Source organism: Cavia porcellus, unplaced genomic scaffold, assembly GCF_034190915.1.
Source record: "Cavia porcellus strain 051 isolate PalLab524CR breed Dunkin Hartley unplaced genomic scaffold, mCavPor4.1 scaffold_9, whole genome shotgun sequence".
Classification (NCBI taxonomy): domain Eukaryota; kingdom Metazoa; phylum Chordata; class Mammalia; order Rodentia; family Caviidae; genus Cavia; species Cavia porcellus.
This window is the reverse complement of record NW_026947492.1, coordinates 19771821-19794488: the sequence shown is the minus strand read 5'-3', so window position 1 is coordinate 19794488 and position 22668 is coordinate 19771821. Positions and strand designations below refer to the sequence as shown.

At 43.8% G+C, this 22668-nt stretch overlaps 1 protein-coding gene across 1 annotated transcript; it reads right to left on the bottom strand.

Annotated features, from left to right (window-relative positions):
• Nucleotides 1-20560: 20560 nt before the first annotated feature.
• On the bottom strand, nucleotides 20561-22381 carry LOC134477539 (secreted protein of Ly-6 domain 1-like). The gene is made up of 3 exons (XM_063255651.1): nucleotides 22310-22381; nucleotides 21592-21705; nucleotides 20561-21168 (listed from the first exon to the last, which is right to left on the bottom strand). The coding sequence occupies exons 1-3, from the start codon at nucleotides 22365-22367 to the stop codon at nucleotides 21044-21046; spliced, it is 297 nt and encodes a 98-aa protein (XP_063111721.1). The 5' UTR covers nucleotides 22368-22381; the 3' UTR covers nucleotides 20561-21043.
• Between the last annotated feature and the right edge of the window lie 287 nt (nucleotides 22382-22668).

The window sequence follows — 22668 nt, the reverse complement described above, 5'->3', positions numbered from 1 at the left end:
AACAGCGAGGGACATTTAGAGACGACTGGACCAGTGTTAGTCCTGGGAGCAGAGCTGTTCCTGGGACAGAAGGTCACCTGCAGAACTGGGTTCAGCTCTCTCTCTCTTGCTTTCTCTTGTTCTCTCACCCTTCCACCTTCCTCCACGGCATAAAGGTCCTCACCAGACATGGGCCCCTTGAGCTTGGACTTCCTTGCCTCCAGCACTGTAGGTCAAACAAGTTTCTGTTCCTTGTAAATTACCCAGTCTGTGATGTTCTATTGCAGCTTCACTAAACAGACAAAGACAGGGCTGATGAGAAGATTCAACCATCACAGTGTCTTCGTAAATTCTCAAATACTGCTAGGGGGTGTGGAATTATTCCCACTGCCTGGTCATACTCCTCATGTATGTATGCTTAGCAGGCAATGTGAAGGCTCTGCTCTGCCTCCCAAGTGGTGGGATTGAGGTAAGAGCAGTCTGGGAGTGGAGGGTGAGGGCTAAGGAGCTTCCTCATACAGGTAATGTCCACCTTATTGATAGGTACAAGCACCTGCCCCTATTAAGCATCCCGATGACTGACCACACACATCCCCATCACCTTCTCCATCAGCACCACCACCTGGAGCATTTTCTGCTTGGAATCTTTTATTTTGCCCCTGCTCTGTAGCCTCAACTCTCCTAAGTCATGTGTGAGTTTGGGCTCTGCCCGAGAGTGGGTGGGTGGGTGGGTGGGGGAACAGGAGGAACGGAGTGAGGCAGGAGTGAGCGCGGGGATCCCAAGGCTCTGTGTGTCTAGGGACCTGCATATTTCATCAGTTAGCTGCATCACTCACTCTGCAGACAGTCCGTCCCAGCCTCTGCAGAGGGCTAAGGCAGAGCCAAGGCCCAGAATAGTGAGCCTCAGAGTAGCATTCGCTCACAGGATCTCCTGAGGGTGCTGAGCACGGCTCTGCTCTGCCTCCCAAGTGGTGGGATTGGGGTAAGAGCAGTCTGGGAATGGAGGGTGAGGGCTAAGGAGCTAAGGGTATACTGGGCAGTATACTAAGCATGTACCGACCACCAGAGGAAGACTGTTACTTGAAGTTCGTGTACTCAAATACAACATAAAGACTATAATATGGTGACCAACACCTTTTATTCTCCTATAAAACCCAATATAGAGACACGTGTTTGGCCTTGGGATTTTCTAGCTTTGACACAGGCATATGATGATGGCTGTACATTTTGTATACAAGAATGAATTCAAAAGTATAGAAACTAAAGTATTGCAAAAATATTCATGTTGATCAATTTTGTTTAGTAAGTCACTGGTTATTTTAACTTTTAATACTTAATTGTTTTTATAAAAAATTTATTGTTCATCTGAAAAATTTTTTGTAATTTTTATTTTAAAGAGAATAAAGCCAGTCAAAATAAAACCAATCAAATAAAGCAAATCAAAACAAAACAGTGCAAGTGATACATAACTTCAAAGCAAGATAATAGGAAATCAAAAATGGTTACTATAATGCCTCTTGTTGTCTTCAAAATAGCTGCTCATTATACATAAATGGATGCAACTTGAGACCATACTCATAAGCGAAATAAATCAAACTCACATGTATAAATACTGAATAGTCTCCTTAGTATAAGAAACGGTAAGAGTACATAAGAGTTTATAGTAATCATGATTCCCCGTTACATTGCTCTGAAGCCTTATAATGTCTGCATTCATTAGTTGGAATGGTTTTATCCTAGTTTGTTTGATTTTATTATCTGTGATAGTATAAACAGCTATTTTAAAGAAAAGAAGACATTAGGATAGCCAGTGCTGATTTAGTATCATCTTAGTCTGAAGTCCTACTATGCTTTTGTCTTTCTGTTGCCTTTAGTTCTATCCCATTATATTTTATTGGATATTATTATATGTGATAGTATAAACAAATTTTCTATGGAAAATGAGACAATATAATAGCCATTGTTCTTTCTCTGCTATTTGGTTCTGAAAGCCCTGTAATGCTTTCATTCTCTTGAATGGTTTTATACTGTTTTGTTATGTTTGATACTATCGTATGTGAAGCTATGCTCAGCTATTTCAAAGAAAGAGACATTATGGTAGTCACGGTTAATTATGGGTTGTCTTGTGGTAAAATGCTGTGTTACTTGCACTGTTCTGATGTGATCTGCTTTGTTATGTCCTCTTTTCTCTTAATCTCTTTAAAATAAAAAAAAGCTGCTCATAACTTTAGACATAAAAATCAAAACAGAGGAGGACACAGCTAATAAAAACAAAACAATGAACACAATAAAGGACTTCAAAACAAGATAATAGTAAATCCAAAATGGCTTCCATAATGTATCTTGTTATCTTTGAAATAGCTGCCCATGCCATGGGATACAATAAAATCAAACAAAACAAAACAGAATAAAACCCAATCAAACAAAACAATAAAAATGATTCAGCACTTCAAAACAAGATAATGGAGATTAACAATGGCTACCACCTTCAGAGGAGATCCCCATAGACGCTACCTTTTGTATCATTATCTTCTAAATAGTTGATCAGACAGCTGGCTTTAGGCCTGAGAAGTCAGTAAAACACTAAATACTACAAGCATTAAGCTGTATTTTACCTCAATAGCTATCAACGCAGCCTGTGTTTCTCCAGATCAGCCCATCAATTATGGCGGGGATAGGGGGTTGCTCTTCTTGGGGTCCAACCCATGTGCCAGAAGGCACTGGGGTCTGGTTCTCCCCACAGTGGCCCACACATGGTGCTGACTTGCAGAGATGGCTTGGCTTCTTGTTGGGTTCTTGTTCTCACCCGCTGCAGTCCGCAAATGGCATCAGCTCACAGAAAAAGGCTGGCATCTGGATCTCCCCACAGCAGCCTGCACATAGCTAGTTTTCATTATTTTTTAAACTGCCTACAGTGACTGGGGTTTTGTGAGCTGTGTGTGTGCATTTGTGTGTGTGCAGAGACTACTTTTTAGAGCAGTGTTTTGCAGAAAAATCGAATAGAAAGTACAGAGGGATCCAATACATCTTGTGTCCCCACACAACCTCCCTATCAACATTCTGTACCACTGTGATCCTTCTGTTACAACTGGCAAACTATCACCAAGGTCCATCGTTTACATTAGGGTTCACTCTTGTTCTTGTACGTTGTGAACTTATTCAAATATATAAAGGCATTGCACACTACAGAACTGATCTCTGAACTGCTCAGAGGGAAACTATATAGTTTAATCACGTTTACATGCCTGTATCTGGTAACCTGAGCAACTATTTTGAAGATAAAATCGTATCATACAACAACCATGGTTAAATTCTTATCATCTTGTTTTGAAATTCTGTATCTCTATTGTTTTGCTGTTGTTGTTGTCGTTGATGATGATGTTGTTGATGTCATTGTTGTTTGGCTTTGGTTGTTGTTTTTGTTTGTCTGTTTGTTTGATTGCCCTTTGACCTTTATTGTGCTTTTTTGCCCTTTAAAATAAAAAAATAAAAGACAGCTGCTGGTGCTGTTTGTTACGAAACTTGGCCCATTTTGACTGCCGCACTGTATCCAATCACGAAAACAGCAAGTTTTGCAATAGAGAAAGATGTTCACAAGTCAATCTAGGACTTTGCCATGGGAGACACTTCATGAGAACTGGGCGGTGCTGACCTTGGAATGCCAAGTGGAGCTTTCCAAGGTACTGAAGAAAAGAGAGGGTGAGAGACGTCCACAGAGGACGGGAGGGAGCCTGGCCAGCTACAAAGCGAGAGATTATTGCAGCCTCTGAGCCTCTAAGAGCTGGCAGGGAGCTTACTGGTCATCAGGACCAACTTCTCTGCCACTGCAAATGGTCTTTTCTCCACGTTCCCTTACTGAGGACCAGAAGAATCCTCCTGTCCTCCAGACCCACGACAGACCCATCAAATCTCCAGCGCAGGCTGGGTCCAGCATAGCACAGGGTTGGTAAGGGCACCGGCTCTGTAACTCATCGCAGTGGACCCGAGTCCTGACTCCAGCACTTCCGACCCTGACCTCCTCCTTAAGGTCTCTGGAAACACCTGTTGACCCACATGATAAACGAAGACAATAATACAACACATCCATTCGGATTTTACCAGGACTAAATAAGAAGAAACATTCTGAGTGCTCAATACGTGTTAGCCATAGTGTGACTTGTGTTATTGTTGTCAAGTTTATACCACAATCCCAGATAAAACTGGGACTGGGACAAAGCTGACAGTTGAATATAGTGACCCTAGAGAACCAACAATGGCTGCAACCCTCAGAAGGAGATTCCCCCAGATGCCACACTGTGCACCGCTATCCTCTGAACCTATGACCAGACCACTATGGTCTTGCTTTGGAAATCCTGTATTGTTTTCATTGTTTTGTTGGGTTGGGTCTTATTGTGGTTTTGTTGTTGTTGTTGTTGCTATTTGATTATGTCAAACCCAATGGCAGGAGCAGCTATTTCAAAGATAACAAGATATTTATGGTAGAAATTTTGGATTTACTATCAGCTTGTTTTGAAGTCCTTTACTGCATTTATTGTTGTTTTTATTGTTTCTATTCTGTTCTGTACTGTCTGATTTTTACTAGGTCCAAAGTTATCTATAGCTATGTTGAAGACATCAAAAAGCATTATGGTAACAATTGCTGATTTCATGTTTTGAAGTCCTATTTCTCTTACACTGGTTTGTTTTGATTGTTTTTATTTTGTTTTATCCTCTTTAAAATACAATTTTTAAAAATTTTAAAAGGAAATGGAAATACAGTGACCCGTCCCCAAATTCCCCTCCTGGACCCTTCTCGTCCTTCCATAGCCCCCCCTTCTTCACCACACACAAACACTGCCACATGGGGACACCTCTCTTCCCCCTCACATCACAGAGGGCCAGTACAGCTTTCTCTCAGCTCCAAGGCAGGCCTTTTCCCAGAACTGCCTCCTCATCAAGGCCCAGGTGACGCCTGTGGACATGGTGGACATGGTGCCCTCTTACAGCGGGGTCCCAGCAGTTCAGCTCCTCTGGGCCAGTGAGCCCCAAGCAGGGTGGGGTCCGCTCCACCCACTGAAGCCCCTGAACTGAGCCCCTGCATCTCTCCTGCCCTGCTCTGGCTCCATGCAATCCCGTATCTTGCAGGACCTTCTGCTTGGTATTTCTAACCTCTTCCTCTGCTGCAGCCAAGACTTCCTAGTGGTACCTGGGGTACATATTGCTGCCTGTATAAGCAGCTGGAAGGGGGTGAGGAGGACAACTGCAAGTGGGTCAGAATGGACCTAGGGGAAGCAAACGAGGCCCCAGGACTCGGCAACCACCGCAAGCCAGGAAGCAGCTCCTCATCCTGAAGCTGATCAGGCTTATACCTTCATCTTGGACTTTCAGCCTCCAGGATCGTGAGAGAGCAGAGGTCTGTGGCCTAAGCCACTAGTGCCTGGTATTTAGTTACAGCATCCAAGACCCGGTCCAGGGACCACGGGAGACACTTTTCTTTGGGGTTCTCCTTTGCCGAGATCTCAGGAATGAACTGTGTTCCCCTTTCAGTTACATCTCTCCCTCCTGTTCCGGAAGAGGTGAGCAAACTGAATCCAACTTCTTGAGGACAATGACAGAAAAGCTTTCTTCTGGTCATGGCCCTCACCTCTCCAAAGTCAGGGTAAGGCCGGTCCTGGGAAGTGGGGCTGTGGGGACGGCTCCTGAACCCAGGAAAACTCCACTCCCGAGGCCATGGAACGGGTCACTGTCGGGGCTGGGAGCTGCTCCGCTAGCAGCTGGCATGGAGTACCCTGAATGGGAGTGGGGGCTCCTCCTCGGAGGGTGCAGAGGTCTTCTCAGGCTACCTTGACACAGCACTGCAGACTGGGGGCTTGAACAGATGATGAGGGTCAGCAGGGTTGCTGCTGTGAGGTCTGTCCTCCAGGACTGTAGGTGGCGCCTTCTCTGTGTGTCCTCATATGGCGTCTTTTCTGTGTACATGCAATGGAGTGAGCTCCAGTGTCTCTTCCTTATTCATTCACTCATTTATGAGACAGGATCTCACTGGTATTGAACTCACTATGCAGCCCAAACTTGTGGTGATCATCCTGCCTCAGTCTCCCTGGTGCTGGGATTACAGGCATGCGCTGCCACACCCAGCACTTTCTCTTCCCATAGGAATGTGGACTGACTGTGACACACCCACCTGTAATCCCAGCATTCGGAAGGCTGAGGCAGGAGGATCACTGAGTTCAAAGCCTGCCTGAGCTACACAATATGTTCACCACCAACCTAACTACAAAGTGAGGGCATATCTTAAGAAATCAATCAATCAATCAAAGTTTAAAAAGTAATTTAGCAAGTAATTAAAGATTCATACTGTAAAATTATATATAGTTAAAAGTCCCATAAAAATATCTTAATTGAAAGCTTGTGAAGGCTTTTAAAATTAAACAAATATAAATTATCTTCCATGGTTTCTGTATTATACACGATGTGGCTGGCTGGGCTCAGCTCACTCAGCTCATTTAATGAGTGTGGGTCATAAAGAACGGCCACCACCAGGAAATCAGCCAATGACAAATGCTGGTGGGGCTTGCAGGGAGAAGAATCCCTTCTCCACTGTTGATGGGAGTGGAGACTGGTGCATGTGGGAATAAGTATGGAGAGTCCTCAAAAAACTGAAACTAGAGGCTGCATTTGACCCAGCTATTCTTCTTGGTACCTTCCCAAAAGTGTCATATCACAGTGCTTTATGCACACAAACTGTGAATCACTAAGCCTCGAAAACAGTCCAAATGCCCATCAACAGATGGATGGATAAAGAAGATGTGGTTTTTATATGCAGTGGAGTATTATTCTGTCATAGAGAAGGATAAACTTGAGACATTTTTAGATAAACGAATGCAACTTGAGACCATAAATAAATCAGACATGTGCAGATATCACATTCTTTCTCTTGAGTGAGAAATCCAAGGCGCAAATGGAACCAAAATGGATAATAGATATTGGGAAATAGGAAGAAAATGTTCAATTGGAATGGGGGGAGAAAAGTGGAAAAAAAGAATGAAGAACTCTCCGCCATGAATTTAATGATGTACTGCATATGTGCACTAATAAAAAATGTAAAGTTCAGAAATAAAATATAAAAATAAAAGCAAAATAAATCACTCAACAAAACACCCAGCCCTGTCCTAGAATGCAACCCATCCAGCTTCTGCTCTGTGTGACTGTGTCCTGGGGCCACAATGTGTCACTCACCGCCTTGACTCTGGAGGCCAGCAGGGAATCAGTGGCTCGCACTCTTCCTGCTGTCTCCAGCTGCAGAGAGGCTCCTGCCCCCAGGGCAGGTCTCCCCTGCTCCATGAGCAGGAAAGTCACTGCTTTCCCTGTGCCTCCTGCAGCAGCTCCCTTCCTGCTTCCACAGCCTCCCACTTCCCTGTCCTAAGGAACTGGCTTGATCGTCTTCAGCTCTTGCTGATAACATTCTTACCATTTCTTCCTTCTTTCCAGTTACAGCCTTAGCTTGCAAAATACAAGCTTTAGCTTGGAAAAGTAATTGTAATGATAAAGTATCTGTGGTAAGTAAATAAATGCTAAAACTGCATAATTTCTACCTCATGATCTTCTGAGGGAAGGCAAAAGATGGGAGAATACAGAGGAGAAAAGGAAAAGGAATCCTCTACAATGAAAATTTCAGAACACTGAAGAAAGAAAGCAAACAAATAATTTACAGTTAAAGTAGCCATATCAACTGAGAGTGACCTAAAAATTCAATGCAATTTCCATAAAAGTGACAATGACATCCTTAGACAATCTTAAAATTCACATGGAAACACAAAAGATCCAGAATACCCAAGGTAATCCTAAACAAAAATAGCAAGGCTGGAGGTACAATTTGAAATTATACTATAAAGCCACTATAACATAAACAGCATGGTACTGGCAAAAGCAGACATGCAGACCAATGGCACAGAATAGAAAACAAAGGAAGTAACCCACACAACTATACCCTTTTATGTTGGAGAATGGGAATCTTTTTAACAAATGGTACCGGCAAAATCAGATACCCATTTGCACAATTCAAATTGGATCTCTATCTCTCACCCTATAAAAAAATTCAATTCAAAATGAATAAAGGCTTACATATAAGACCTAAAACGTTGGAATTGCTAAAAGAAAACATAGGAGAAACAGTTGATAGCGTAGATACAGGCCAAGACTTCCAGACTAGGATTCCAACAGCACAGGAAATAATAACAAGAGTCAGTAAGTGGGACTCCATCCAATTAAAGTTTCTATACAGCACGGGAAAAAATGGCAGCATGAAGAGAGATTACAGAATGGTAGAAGATCTTTGCTAGCTACTGTTCTTATAGATGCTATCTGGAAAATATAAAGAACTCCAAAAATTTAACATCAAAATAAAATAGCCCAATCAGTAAATGGGCAAATGAACTGAATAGACACCTCTCACAAAAGGCCAAGCGGTCAATGAGCATATTGAAGAAAAAACCCTGAAGAAGGTAACCCCAAGCCCGCCGTCCCCTCTGACTATTGCTACATCACAAGCTCTGTGGAAACGAACCTTGCTCCGTTTCTCTACTTCCTGGCTCATTCCTCAAACCGTGGGCTTTAGCTCCTGCCGCAGATCCACCAGAGATCTGTCATCAGATCTGGTTCATTCTTGGCCATACTGATCTCACAAGAAAAGTTTCATCCAGTTCCCTTTCCTGTCTCCCCTCGGCCCCATTCCCCATCTCTAAGTGACTGCCTTCTAGTTTCCTGTGCTCTCTCCTTTGTTTTTGTATTTATTTTTGCACTTTTTAATTTTAAGTTTCTTACATAAGCACAGGCACATAATTTTAGCTTTTAGAGTCTGGTTAATTTCTCTTAACATGATGGTCTCCAGTTCCACCCATTTCCCTGCCAGTGACATGATTTGGTGCCTCTTTATGGCTGAATAATACTCTACTATGTGTACAAACCACATTTTCTCATTGAGATCCTCTTGAATGCTTTTGACATGCATTAACCATCTACTGCACAGGCAGATGGCCTCAGATCCGTGCTTCTAACATCTGTCTGGATATTTAGATCCTTCTATCCAACTTTCTGTTGGCATTGTCACCAGGATTTTCCTCTGGTCTATCAGATTCGTCATGTTCCAAAGAGAGGTGATCACACACACACACACACACACACACACACACACACACACGCACACACAACCTGCCATGACAGTTGCTTTCTCTCCCTAAATTTCCAGCCTACACGCTTCCAATCCCACCTCCCAGTTAGAATTTCACAGTCGTTCCTGCCTTCAGTCAATAAACGTTGCCCTATCTCCTCTGTGTCTACTAAGAGCATCCTGGTAACTTTGCGTACAGTGCACCCCACGGCCTCTCCTTAGTTCTTTTCCCATGCTCTTCCTACTTTTCACTGTGATTTGCCCAGCTCTAGTTCTTCTACCTTCTTTCTATGTCTTGTCCTCCACTCTTCCCTGAAATTAGCTCTAAATAATCCTTATACATTTTACTTAGCCACTGAATTGTACAAACCTTCTAGAACCCTCTAGACCTGCTCATATCGTGGCTGTCTGGGCTCACATATTGCTCAATTCTCACCTGTTCAAATGGCACATAGAAATATATATGTATTTGTGTGTGTGTGTGTGTGTGTGTGTGTATGCATGTGTGTGTGTTTATATACTAAATAAGAGTTTCCTTTAAGTGGCCTCTCATCTCCTTTGCATCTTACTGGAAGTGGGTACGGAGTAACTACCTCGGTACCTGGCTTCCCCGCGCTCTCCTGTGCTCGCCTGCTCCCTCCCCATCATCTGACTTGCTTTCCTCGGTGAAGCTTTAACTCTAGCTACGCTTAGCCAGAAAGCCTCATGAGACCCTTCTCTGTTTCCAGCCCCAGGCTCTATTCTAGGCACACAGCTCACATCAGTTATACAAGGTCCCTTGTGCACAGCTCAGTCAAATGTTCCCTAGTGCTGCAGTAGTTCTGAAATGGGGTCCATTTAACACGCTCTGGTGGGCTTTCTCAGGAACCAAGTCAACCACAACTTATTAGTGCAATGCAGCCTCTCCGTCCAGCCCCACAGCAGTGAATCCAACGGTCTGTTTAACAGCCCAGATTTTACTCTTGAGCAATCTGCTTTACTTCGATCTGCTCATTACTTTTGGCGAGCACATTCATGTGTCACACAGCGCTCCCCTGATTTCCATTCTGCCCAGTTTCTTCTTTTCTCTCTCAATTCATGGAGGTTCCAAAATATGACTCCTTCCACTGGTTCAAGGATGCCCAGCTGTGATGAGTTGGTGTCCACCAGGTAAAAGTACTAAAGACTGGCTTCTATGTCATGTTTACAGGACTTTTTAACTATGTAAAGATCATTGTTTATAGCTGTCTGATCCTCATTAAAAAGCTGCGTCAACATTGATTTAACATTTCCCATCTTTGAATATTCAGATTTTTCCAAGCTTTTGCTGATAGAAGAAATGTTGTAATGAATATCTTCTTTTTTTTTCTTTTTACCACTTTATTTTAAACAGTAAAGAACATGACCCATGATAAAAAATTAAAATGTTACAAAACAATAATTAAGTTCAACTTAGGCCATAAGGGGTAGCCCTAAACCAGTCGGACTGGTGTCTTTCTAAGGAGAGAAAATTTACGTACACAGAGCACCGTGGGTGCACACAACCACAAAAATAGCCATGTGAGGACAGAGAGACAATGGCCACCTGTAAGACAAGGAGAAAGCCTCGAAAGGAGCGAAGCATGGTCTAAGGATGCGGCTCAGTGCTGGAGTGCTTACCTAGAGTGTGTCAGGCCCTGGGTTCTATCCCTGGCACTCAGGAAGAGGAGAAGGAGAACTCAATCTTCTTCCTGGACTTTTGGCCTTCAGAACTCCTTGTTTAATCACCAAGGTATTTAGGTGTGGTCGCCCTAGCAGCTCTCACAGGTGCCCTACTATACAACTGTTCTCCCTATTTTTTTTTCACTTAAAATGTCTCAGAGCCCCCATGTAACTACAAAGCATACTCTGTGTTCTTTTTAGTGTCTGCATAATATTTCATGCTGTAGATACAACATAGGTTATTTTACCATCCATATATTTCCCTTGAAAAACAAAATTTCAATTAATATCATGTACTATCATGTACAAAATTCTTTGGGTACATGTATGACTGTACCCATGTATAGTACTCATGTGCTATAACCGTAAGATAAATTCTTTAAAGTAAAATCACAGTTTGTGCCCTTAAAACTTTAGAGACACTGTCAATTGCCTTCCAGAAATGAAATCTATGAAGTGCCTATTTACTCTAACCTTGGTCTATGCACTGTAAACTTCTGAAAGTTTATCACCCTAATACTGTAAAAACCAGGATCACTATACAATCTGAGTATAGGGTTCTGTTTTTTACCTCACAGAATTGACGAGACATTTAGTTAGTTACTTTGTGTCTATTTACCACACAGCAGAAAATTACCTTTGTTAGGAAACAAAGAAAAATGGGATTTAAAAAAAGGGAAAAGGTTATGTATATGTACAGACTCCCCACATCAAACATAATCATTATGTACTACAAACATCTACTAATAAATATTAAAATTTCAAATAAAATAAAAATAAAAAATTAAATTTAAAAATAGACAAGGAATACAAAGAAAATTAGTTTAGCTTGGCTCTGTTTAGTTGCAGTTTAGTTTAGATTTTGCTTTACAGATTCCCTGGAAAGCCTGATCACGCTAGCACACAGCGCCCTCTGCAGGCTCCGACGTGTCTCCTCCTTTCTTTCAACCACCTACAAACACCCCAGTTAGTGGGCTTCCCTCTTCAGATTTTTTTTTAGTATTTTGCATTTTCTGCTTGGTGCGCTCTTGGTTTCTGACATACCGCAGCGCTAAGAGGTTTGGAAAATGAGACTGACCATTCCTTTTTGTGTGAGTAAAGATCCTATTGACTCTAGAATTCAGTAGCTACCTTTCAATTTCCAGTATCTCTCTCAGTTGCCGCACAGACTAAGTCTCTACACAACCCCCAAACCTCTAAGTCTAAAAATATATTTTCAAGAACTAAAGTTGAAGAGATGTACTGGATCAGGATCAAACTAGGAAAACAGAAAACAGTTGGAGAATTTTAAAACAGAAGAGATTGAAATCAGAATATTGTTTCCACATAAAAGAGCCAAGGAGCCAAGGGGTAAAGGAATGCAGAACTAACAATGTTATTAGATAGCAAAAGGAAACTATTTCTGCAATCCAAGGCTGGCCTGACTTAGCAGAAGCTAGGACTTGCGCGGCCGTGCAGCTGGCTGTAAGCACTGAACAGATAGAATCAGGATCATAGCCACTGCTAAAGTCAGAGGGAAGGAGACATCTGCCAGCTGTTCCCTTCCCCTGCCCTCGGCTGATACGTCACCAAGGAATGAATGGGCTGATGTAGCCCAGGCTCTCGTGTGCAGACAGAATGTCCACGTGTACTCCCAGCTACATTTACTGAAGATCCCGGGAAGCTGTGCACAGGGTGAGTCTGTGCTAAGAAAAGGCACAGACAGAAAACAAAGTGACAGGAAAGTAAAACCACTGCACACAGGTCAGAGCACGTGGAAAGAGCAACAGCAACTCAGGTAACCCGGCTTTCAGGCTTCAAGGCTGTCCACCTCAGTTCAGGTGCACCCTGCATCCCTAGGTGCGATGGACAGGAATGACTGACAGGGTGCTGTGTCATGGTAGGGGCTCTCAACATGTGTGCTTGTCTAAGACTTCACTCAATATTACATGCATGAGATGCGGTGCATATTCAAGAACCTTTAATGAAGAGGACGGGGAGAAGATGACTGAAGGTGAAGCTAGGAGATCAAATCGCAAGTGCTCCTCTCCAGAGCTTCAGAGCTCCTCTGGGTTTCGTTTTTGTTTTGGTGCCGGGGATCAAACTCATGACTGCATTGCAAGGCAGTGCTCATGCTGCTGAGCTAAATCCCCAGCCCCTCCCCTGGGTTTTTTGTTATTTTCTTTTCTACCTCTCTTGGGACACTGGAAAGAGGACTGGCCATAGGGTACTGTTTAGAATTAGATGGAGGGGAGGAAGTGATTCCTCAGGTCCATTTTTGCAACCTGTACTACGTTCTGTGGTCTGGACTCAGCCAGATGACTCAGAAGCCTTGAGCAGCCACCATGAGTACAGAGCGGGGGAAAGGCAAGGAGTCAGTAATGGCTCCTGGCACAAGGGTGTTTTGTGTTGGGTGGAGAAGTAATAACACTCAGGAGGAAATAAATGGCACTAAAAAGAGAATCTGAAGTCTTAGATTACACTGCTGATTTTGCAAATATTTAGATATCTACATTGCTTATCCTATAGTAGTTTCTGTGTCCTCTCACCAGCTCTAATGAGACCCCTACTACTTAACTCAAAAGGTTAAGAATTAAAACGAGAATCTGCTAGGGAGATAGCGAGAGACAGAGAGAAATATCTGCCAGGAGGGGTTAGAACTGGAGGCTTAACTCATGGCTGCTAAAATGTACATGGATGAGTTTGTGAGATTTGTACCTGTGGGGAAATGAATCCATGTGTATGCATCATGTGTATGTATGCACACACGCACACATGCATGCGTATTTTCCTAGCTCTGTCCAAGGAAAGGACCCATGTACATGGCATTTAGAGCTTGGATTCTATTATTGTTTGACACTAAAAATAACTGTAGCTGTGTGGAGAAATGGCTGACTCTAGGATCAGGGCCTGAATGGTGTAAGACAAACCCAAGCTATCTTCTTATGCCTGGGCCAAAAGAAAGGGATTTCCTCATTCCGAATGTGAGACAATTTTATTACCAAAATAATTAATGATGATAGTGTATCATAAAATGATTGGCTATATGAATATAATGATGATAGTGTATCATAAAATGATTGGCTATATGAATGTAGCATCTATACTGATAATAAATTAATGGCAAAATAGAGAACAGTGGAGGAGAAGCCTGGCTCTCATTTCTGATAAATGTTTACTATCAGCTGATCAAATTGGAAAGAGTGTTGGAGTTGGGGGAGAAAATGATTTTACATACATAATAGCAAAGACTGGTCTGGCAGGAATTTAATGTAGATGAGAAATCATGGGATATTAGCGTGATCTTAGAAGTGTGTCCTCGTGTGTTGCATCAGTGGAAAAATCAGATGACAGCTTGATGTGCTGGTGAACATCAACCCTGAGGAGGACAGAACCATCACGTGCCCCGGGATGCAGTTCCACAAGGACCCATTGTGACTCCTGGAGTATTTGGGTCAAGAGTCCCTAACAGGAATCTAGTCATGAAGCAAGATCCTGAGGCCTGGGACAGGGTGTCATCTGAGCACCTGCCTCTGCCTGGTCTCTCCCTTAGGCTCTTTGGCCACAGAATGCAGTTTGTGCATTTCATCACAACACCTGCTGTAGGATAGCTGGGACCCTTAGGTAGGGTTGGATTAGGGAACTGGGCGCCTTTAAGAAATGGAAAGGAAACAGCCTCTGCATCTCAGCAAACAAAGAAACCCAGGGTCTGTGGTTTTGACCCCTGCCTCTGTGCTCCTTCCTAGTGTGAGTTGCCATAGCTATGCAAATTTCCCTAGTATCCCACAAGACTAAACCTCTAGCAACAAACTCATACCTAATAAACCAAGTGTCAGTCCTCAAGGGGGTAGACACAGGACCGATACCCTGTAAAACAAGTCTGTAGCTCCAGATTCATCAGCGTCCAGCTCCGGACCCTGCCAGTCCTGTGGCTCTGGACCACTTCCTCTTCTGAAATACCTATAAAATTACTTTTGCTTTGCACTGCTCTTCTGTTCTACTTCCTCTTTCTACATTAGAGAGAGATGAGCTGAGCAAGGATGAGTCTGGGGACCCTTAAACATCCAGTGGGTTGTAACACTGCCTTCGGAGAAGGGAATTTGCACCCTGAAAAAAGAAGGGTTCTGGGCCAGGAATTTAGCTCAGAGGCATAAGCACCTGCCTGGCAAGTGCTAGGTTGTGAGTTCGATCCCTGGTACCAATAAAATAAAATAAAATAAAAAGAGTCCTGTATGTGATTGGAGATCATAAAAAGGACGATGATAAGTAGGAGGTGGCAGTACAGTCTAAGGACATTACAGTTCTTCCCCCAAAAGGCTAAGCATGGGTCTGGCCACTACAATCACCAAAAAGTATAACAAGTAGCAAGTCCCAGGGGGTCAGATCCACAGAAGAAGAGAACAGAATGTCCAGGGCTTGCAGGACAGAAAAAGAGCCTGTGGCAGTAATTGTACAAGAAAAGAAATAAAGAGGTTCAGGATATGATCTGACCTTGTTGATATCTTGCTCTCCAACCCTAGAAAATGAGGACATTGCTGTGCTGGGGTGTCCAGGTAATGGCAGGATTCTTGACTTTCACAGCAACAGCACCACTGCTAACACCAGATGCTGAGAAGATGAAGACTTCTGCGGTGAGTGTTAGCAGTGGATTCAGCCCATCGAGGTCCTGGTCCCTCCCCTGATGAGGATTCCCAATTTAATCTGTGTGCATCAGGACTTGCAAGGAGAACAGGACAATACAAGACACATAATTTATAGTATTATTTATAATGGTGACCCAAGGAGTCAAATACAAAGAAAGTACAGGAAACTTGTCCACACACTAAAGACCTAGAGAATTCAGCGGGGGGCCTGGATCCCACGGCAATAACCTGCATGAGTTTAGCTGAAAATATAGAGCCTATGACAATGCCTCCCATGAGTCCAACTGGAGGCCTAGGTCCCACGACAATGACTCATGCAAGTCTACTTCATGGATCTGCACTGGGAAGGCCCAGAAGTCAGCAGTAGAAGCCAAAACGTCTGTGCCAGCAGGATGAAGGATCTGTGCCAGGAGGTTGAGGATTCTTCACTGAAGCCAGGAAGCAACACTCTAAGTAAGGACCAGGGCTCCCCTGAAAAGTACCACAGCTGTCCGCAGTGAAAACAAAGTCCTGAGCTCCTTCAACGATGAGAACAGCCAAGCTCATACCAGAAAGCTAGCATGACAAGCTCCTCCAGGAGAACCAACAGTTCCAAACAACAGCCCTTAGGAGAACCCACAATGCTAACTTCTCCTGTTCTCTTTTTACGTTTACAACAGTCCTCAAGTGGGCCCATACTCAGCACCATGCTGATTTAGTTTAGCTGGTGTTAAGTTGACCACCAGTTTTTAATCCACCACAGGGTCCTAGAGTCATTCCCTTGCCGTGGGTCTTTTGAGATGACAGGGCTCTTTTGCGGACCTTTCTATGGTAGGTAGATGGACCCACTTGCTATTTTTTTCCTTTTCCCCCCTATACATACTTGCTTCCTCTCTTTCCTCATAAAACTCTTGTGCATCAAACATCAGAGGCATATTTTATTTCCTAAATTATTCCCCCAGCTTCGGTCATTGTGTGTGTCCACGTCTGCTTTAGACTTCATCTGGGGAAAAGAGGAGGCAAATGATGGCAGGGAAGAGGTAAGGAGATGGAGAAAAGAAATAAGAAAAGAGGGGCTGGGGATTTAGCTCAGCGGCATAAGCACCTGCCTTGCAAGCAGGCGGTCGTGAGTTCGATCCCCGGTACCGATAAAAAGAAAGAAAGAAAGAAAAAAGAAATAAGAAAAGAACTGACCGAGGAGGATGGTCTGAGTTTCTCTCAAAGAAAATGGGAAAAGCCAGCCATCTGTCATCACATACCCACTGGACACAGGATCGGGGACCTGAGTCAGGGTTTTGAAGCTGCCTGGCAGGCTGGCAGATGGAAATGACAGAACCCTATTGTCCTGAAGAACTCGGAGATCTCTAGAGATTGTAAGAGAAGATAAACCTTGAAGTGGGCACCTCTGACTCAGAACCCTAACCTGGCCTGACTCGTTGCAGGGAGGATTAGTTCTCAGTCCTCTCCATGCCAAACATATAAGTCGGTTTTAGGAAGAAGAAGTCCTAACTAGAGAACATGGTTACCCTGACAGCTGTCACATAATGGGGCACGCAGACCTCCTGGGGCCCCTGTAACAGAGATAAAGCAAAGGAAGCAGAGATTCTCCCCAAACTCGTCTCTGACACATGCACAGCTTTGGCTCCTGAAGGTCAGATACTCAAAGGGAGCCATGGTGCTGGGCAGGAGACTGTGAGGCCCAGGGGACAGGCCAGGACTCCTGCTCCTTCCCTGGCTATGGATGGACACAGTGGGCATCTTGTTTGCTGTCCTGCCCACCAAAGCTCTTGCTCAGGGCACTCACTACTCTTAGTGGCATAACTTGCTCCTACAGAGCAAGACTCTTCCCTCAAAAGACCATCACAGAATTAAAAGGATTCAGGGCTCAGTAGTGCTTAGACTGCTGTGGTAGAAATTACTGTTCCTTGGGCTCCACACAAGTCCCTGTAACTACTTGTAGAAATTCTGCCCCTAAAAACAAAAGAATTAGAAGAAGGGAGAGGAAGAAGAGAAAGAAGCAGGAGTCCCTACCCCACAATCTGGGACTACCCAATTCCACTGAAGGGAAGGCAAAGAATTATAGTCCCCGAGGAGAGTCTGTGAACTTACCAGAAAGCTAGACTCACTCCTCAGAAACATGTGTCCTGCCCAGCATAGCGAGGCACACCTGTAACCCCCAGCTACATGGCAGGCTGAGGCAGGAGGATCAAAAGTTGGGGGCCAATCTGGGCAACTCAGCAAGACTCTGTCTCAAAAAACAAACAAACAAAGACTAGGGCTATAAGTTAGTGTGAACCGTGAGTTCAATTCCCAGCATGCAAAACAAGAAAATAAAGTCCTTGAGGTCTTCAAGGACTTTAAAGATGAAAGGTGGGTTCCCTGCAGGGGAGGTCAAAGTGCCTCTTCTGCAAGACTAAGACCTGGGTAAGCCCATGGTTGGAAGAATGCCAGGGGATGTGTCACTTTCTTTTCTAACGATGCCTGATGGCAAAGAATCATAAAAGAATGCTAAGAAAGTCAGGAGTCAAATGGGTTTCTGGGCACATTTTGAAGTCAGGGAAAAACAATATCTTCTGGCCAGAACATGAGGTTGATGAACAAAGCGATAAAAAGTACGTGGAGTCTGAACAATCTGCACTGTTACCCTCGAAGAAGCAGCACAGCCGTTCACTACACCCAGTGATTGCAGAACTCATCCCTCAGGAGAGAACCTACTCAATCAAAATTGGGCATCAGAGAATAAGAAACAGGTAACAGAAACGGGGAGGTAGACCTTTCTCAGATGGGAAGAGATCCAGAGATGAGAGGGAACACAGAAATAATTAAGATATGTTGAGTTCATGTACCCCCTCCCATGATGACACATGATGGTGCACTGCTAATGTGTACAAAAAAAATTAAAAAGTTGAAAAACAGGCATCTAGGGAAAATGTACAGCCAATGCACACAATGGTGAAAGATTTAAGTTGCTTACTCTAAGATCACAAATAAAATAAAGGTGCTTGCACTCTCACTCCCTCAACTCAACCTAGCACCACAAGTTCTGTTGCCAAAGAAAGAGACAAGAAAAAATAAATAAGAGTACTTAGTTTGTAAAGAAATGAATGAAAGTACCCCTGCGTGCAGTTGACAAGATCTCATTGTACAAAATTCTCAAAAATCTATTACAGCTAATAAATTCACCTATCTTACAGGATACCAGATCAATATATAAACAGTGATTGTATTTCTACACATAAAAAACCTGAAAATAAAATTTTAAAATGATGCTATCATAAGAGATTGAAAACAAATAAAGCAGGAATAAATTTTATAAACTAAATGCAAGCGTAATTTTGTACATGGAAAGCTACAGGATATCACTGAAAGACATTAAAGGCATTCTTTAAAAGTCTAAATGGGAAGATAGTTTGTGTTCATGAGTTAGGCCATTTAATTTTGTTAATATGACAAAAACTTGCTTTGAGTACTACAGATTCAATGCAGTAGCAATAAAAATTCTATGTGGCTTTTTCCAAAAATTGACAAGTTATCCCTAAAACTTACATAGAAACCAAGTTATCCCTAAAGTTATCCCTAAAATTGACAAGTTATCCCTAAAACTTACATAGAAACTTACAAAGGACCCAAAATAGATGAATCAATCCCCAAAGAATAAAAGCACACTGTATTACTCACAATGTCCAATTTTAAAAGTTACTATACGTCTACAATAATTTTGTGTATAAAGAATTATGTGTATATTTTGTGTAAATCTCTGGTATATAAAAATAAGCATATAGATTAATGGAATAAAATTAAGATGTCAGACAAACTCGCACATTCACAAGGATGTCAGGACAGTGAAATAAATAAATCACAATGTTTTCATCAAGTAGTGCTCAGACAACCATTCGAAGAGAATCAAGTGAGTCACCTGTCTTATGCCATACACAGAAATTAACTCAAAATGGATCTAAGGCTCAAATGTATGAGCTACACTATAAAATTCCTAGGGAAAAAAATCATAGACATAAAACTTTGTGACCTGAATTAGGCAATAGTCTCTTAGATATGATGCCCAAGCTGGGTGTAGTAACATAAGCTTGTGGTCCCAGCACTCACCAACTTCAGTCCAGTATCAGCAATTTAGTGACTTAGCAATACCCTGCCTCAAAATAAAAAATAAAAATTGCTGGAAATACAGCTCAGTAGAAATGCCCCAGTATCAAAAATTAATTAATTAATTAATTAAAAAAATAAAAACACAACCAAGAAATAAACAAATAAATTGGACTTCACTAAAATTTAGAAATGTCTTTTCTTCAAAGTACAGTATCAAGAAAGTAAAAGGCAAACTCACATAATGAAAGAAAATATTTGTAAATAATACAATTAATATATCTGAAAAAGGTCTGAGTTCACATGTTCAACCAGTTACATGATGATTTTGGTTGTTATATACCCTTACGTGCTGTCATTTGGTAGATGTCAGTGAGAGGTGTTAATGGGTTCTATAAAATTATATTTGATGGAAGCTGAAAGAGTTTCGCCCTAGCATAAGTCACTGTACAGTTATGGCGGTGGTCTAACGTGGCGGAAGGCCAAAGCAGAAACATTTACCACTTCCTCCTTCTTCATCCCTAATTGCAACTTCCTTTCCCATCTGTGCACAAAGAAAATTCTGAGCATCCCCTAGACATCCCTCAGCTTCTGCTCTTCCGGGCAGAGACAGGACAGCGCAGGGCAGGTCTTCTTACTATTTTGGGAAGCCCATTTCATCCAGGCATGGCGACACATGCCTGTTATCCCAGCACTTGGGAGGCTACATTTATTGCAAACAGTTAAGAAACTATGGAGAGATAAAGTGCAGTCTGGAAGAATATTCACAATATATGTCTTTGACAGAAACCTTGTACTAAGAATCAATTAAGATTTTTCACATACAATTTTTTTTTAAAAAGAGCAACATCACAGGATACAGTTCAGTGTGAAGACTCTTCAGACCCCATGTCACACAAAAAAACATTGCTACAATTAAAATAAATCAATAACAATTCCAAACAACATCAAGGACTGACACATGGTATTTATTAGTGCAAAGGCTCCACACAGGACTATTTCCAAAATACAAAGGAATCACACTGTTTGTGCCCTTGCAAATTCTCATGCAGGGCTGAGTGGTACAGAGGCAGAAGATGTGCTGAGCACGGCCCAGGCCGGAGGTTCCAGCCCAGGAATAGGATGGAGGCTGCAGTCTGAAGCCCTTGTCCTCTGCAGGACTGAAGGTCCACTGAGGGCAGGAGGCAAACCTGGTGTTCACTGCTGCACACTCAGAGCCACATTCCAGTGTCAGGAATCAGAAATTATTTGTAAAATATTTGTGAAAAGAAGAAAAAAGAACTGAAGAGGGAGAAGAGAGAGTTTACTATGGGCCAGTGAAAGATGGAGGAGGAGGACAGGGACAAAGAGCACACCAGCCTGAGCTGGGAGGACCCGAGGACAGGGCAAGGCCTGATGCTGAGGGCAGGCAGTGTCAGGGCTCAGGCTGTGCTGGGGAAGGAGCTCTAGGCTGGGGCTGCAGGAAGACAGAGAAAGCCTGCAGTGGGTGGCCAAGCTTAGTGGACACAGGAGGGGGCAGAGAGGGCCGGGCCTCTCAGAGTCTGTTACAGAAAGACTCCTTGTTACAGCACATAAACTGCACTCTGGATATCTGGTTGAAGAGCATCGAGGGAAAGCACAGGCTACTACAGCCCTGCCTCGCATACTGGAATTTGCCATCTGGAAAGCAAGAGACACAGGAACAAACGATAAATCGGTGTGGCCAGAATCAGTGACTCGGGAAGGAAGTGCAGCACACTGTCCTTCACTGGGCTCCCAGGCTGTAGGGACATGAGTCAACCTGAGATGACTGAGGTGGCCTTTCTCAGCCCATCTCCAGCCTTCGTCTGGCCCACATACAGTGGGACTTCATCACCTGGTTTCTGTAGCTTCTCTTTACCTAGATGTTTGAGGGGCTCCCAGGGAACCCTCAGTAAGCATTCTGTCTTCTAATAGTTATATCAGCCCAGGCAAAACCATGGCAGCCCTGTCTCTAAACCATACAAGGCTTCTCCCATTTCCGGGGAGCAAGAACATTGCTCTGAAGAGGGTCACCCCCCTCAAGGCCAGGCCAGGCACGCCCCAACACCAGGCTCTCCCTACCTTTATAGATCTTACGCAGGAAGCACTGCTGGAAGACAGAAGTCTGGCAGGTGCTTTCCCGACTCTGGCAAACTCCATCAGCATTTGTGCGATCACACTGGACACAGGTCAGAGCTGCAAAGGCAGAAGGACCCTCACTGGTCAAGGAGGAGGCCGACACACGGGTCACGACTGCTGACCCTGGGAAAAGGATCATTCCCCTGGTGCAGGAAGGAGCTGGACTCAGGCTGATCAGATATCTGAAGGCACTATCTAAGAACAGCCAGCAGAAGATAGCTAGAGTATTCCCACCAAGCACTCTAGCTGGTATGGACAGGGCCTCTGGAAGGAAGAGGCAGGCCACTTCAGGCCATGGGACTCCACCTAAAATTCCTGGGACTATTCTTCCATGCCTGTGCATTGTTTATCTTGATTCTCTGCAATCAATCTTCCTTGTCCCCTTTACAATTCAAGGCCAGGGCCATCTGCAAGAAAGCTGTAGAAATTAGGACTCTCCAGGGTTCACTCTGAGGCAGGAGAGCAGAAGAACATGGAGGAGGAGGACAGCAGTAGACTGGCGCCAGGGTGGCAGGAGAAATAGGGGTGGGAGGTAAAGGGCAGCAATGGCCTCTAAAAGCCCTGGTCTATGGTCCTACCCTCCCCACAGCCCAGAAATCATCTGCAGCCGCCAGTTAGTCTGCATGCCCAACCTGAGGGAAGGCTGTCCCCAAGGACTCACCATGCACGAAGCCTGACAGCAAGGCCAGGCCCAGCAAGAGCAGCAGGTGCTTTCCCATCGTCAGGGTGGCCAGGACCTAGGAGCAACAGCAGTCCAGCCAGAGCTGCTACAGCTTTATCCTGCCGGGCTGGAGAGGCAGCCAATGGGAGCCCAGGCAGAAGCTGAGTTGCCCAGAGGCAGTGAGAGCACAGCGCCTGGGGGGAACCAAGTCCCAGCTGCCTCACTGACTGCACATTTTTGGGAACTTGAAATGAGGGTATCAGGGCTGTGTGACCCATCCAAAGACGCTGTGGGAGCAGATGGCTGATGAGCCTGACCAGTGTGGCCTCCTGTATGACTCCTTTCCTGCCTCAGGAAAT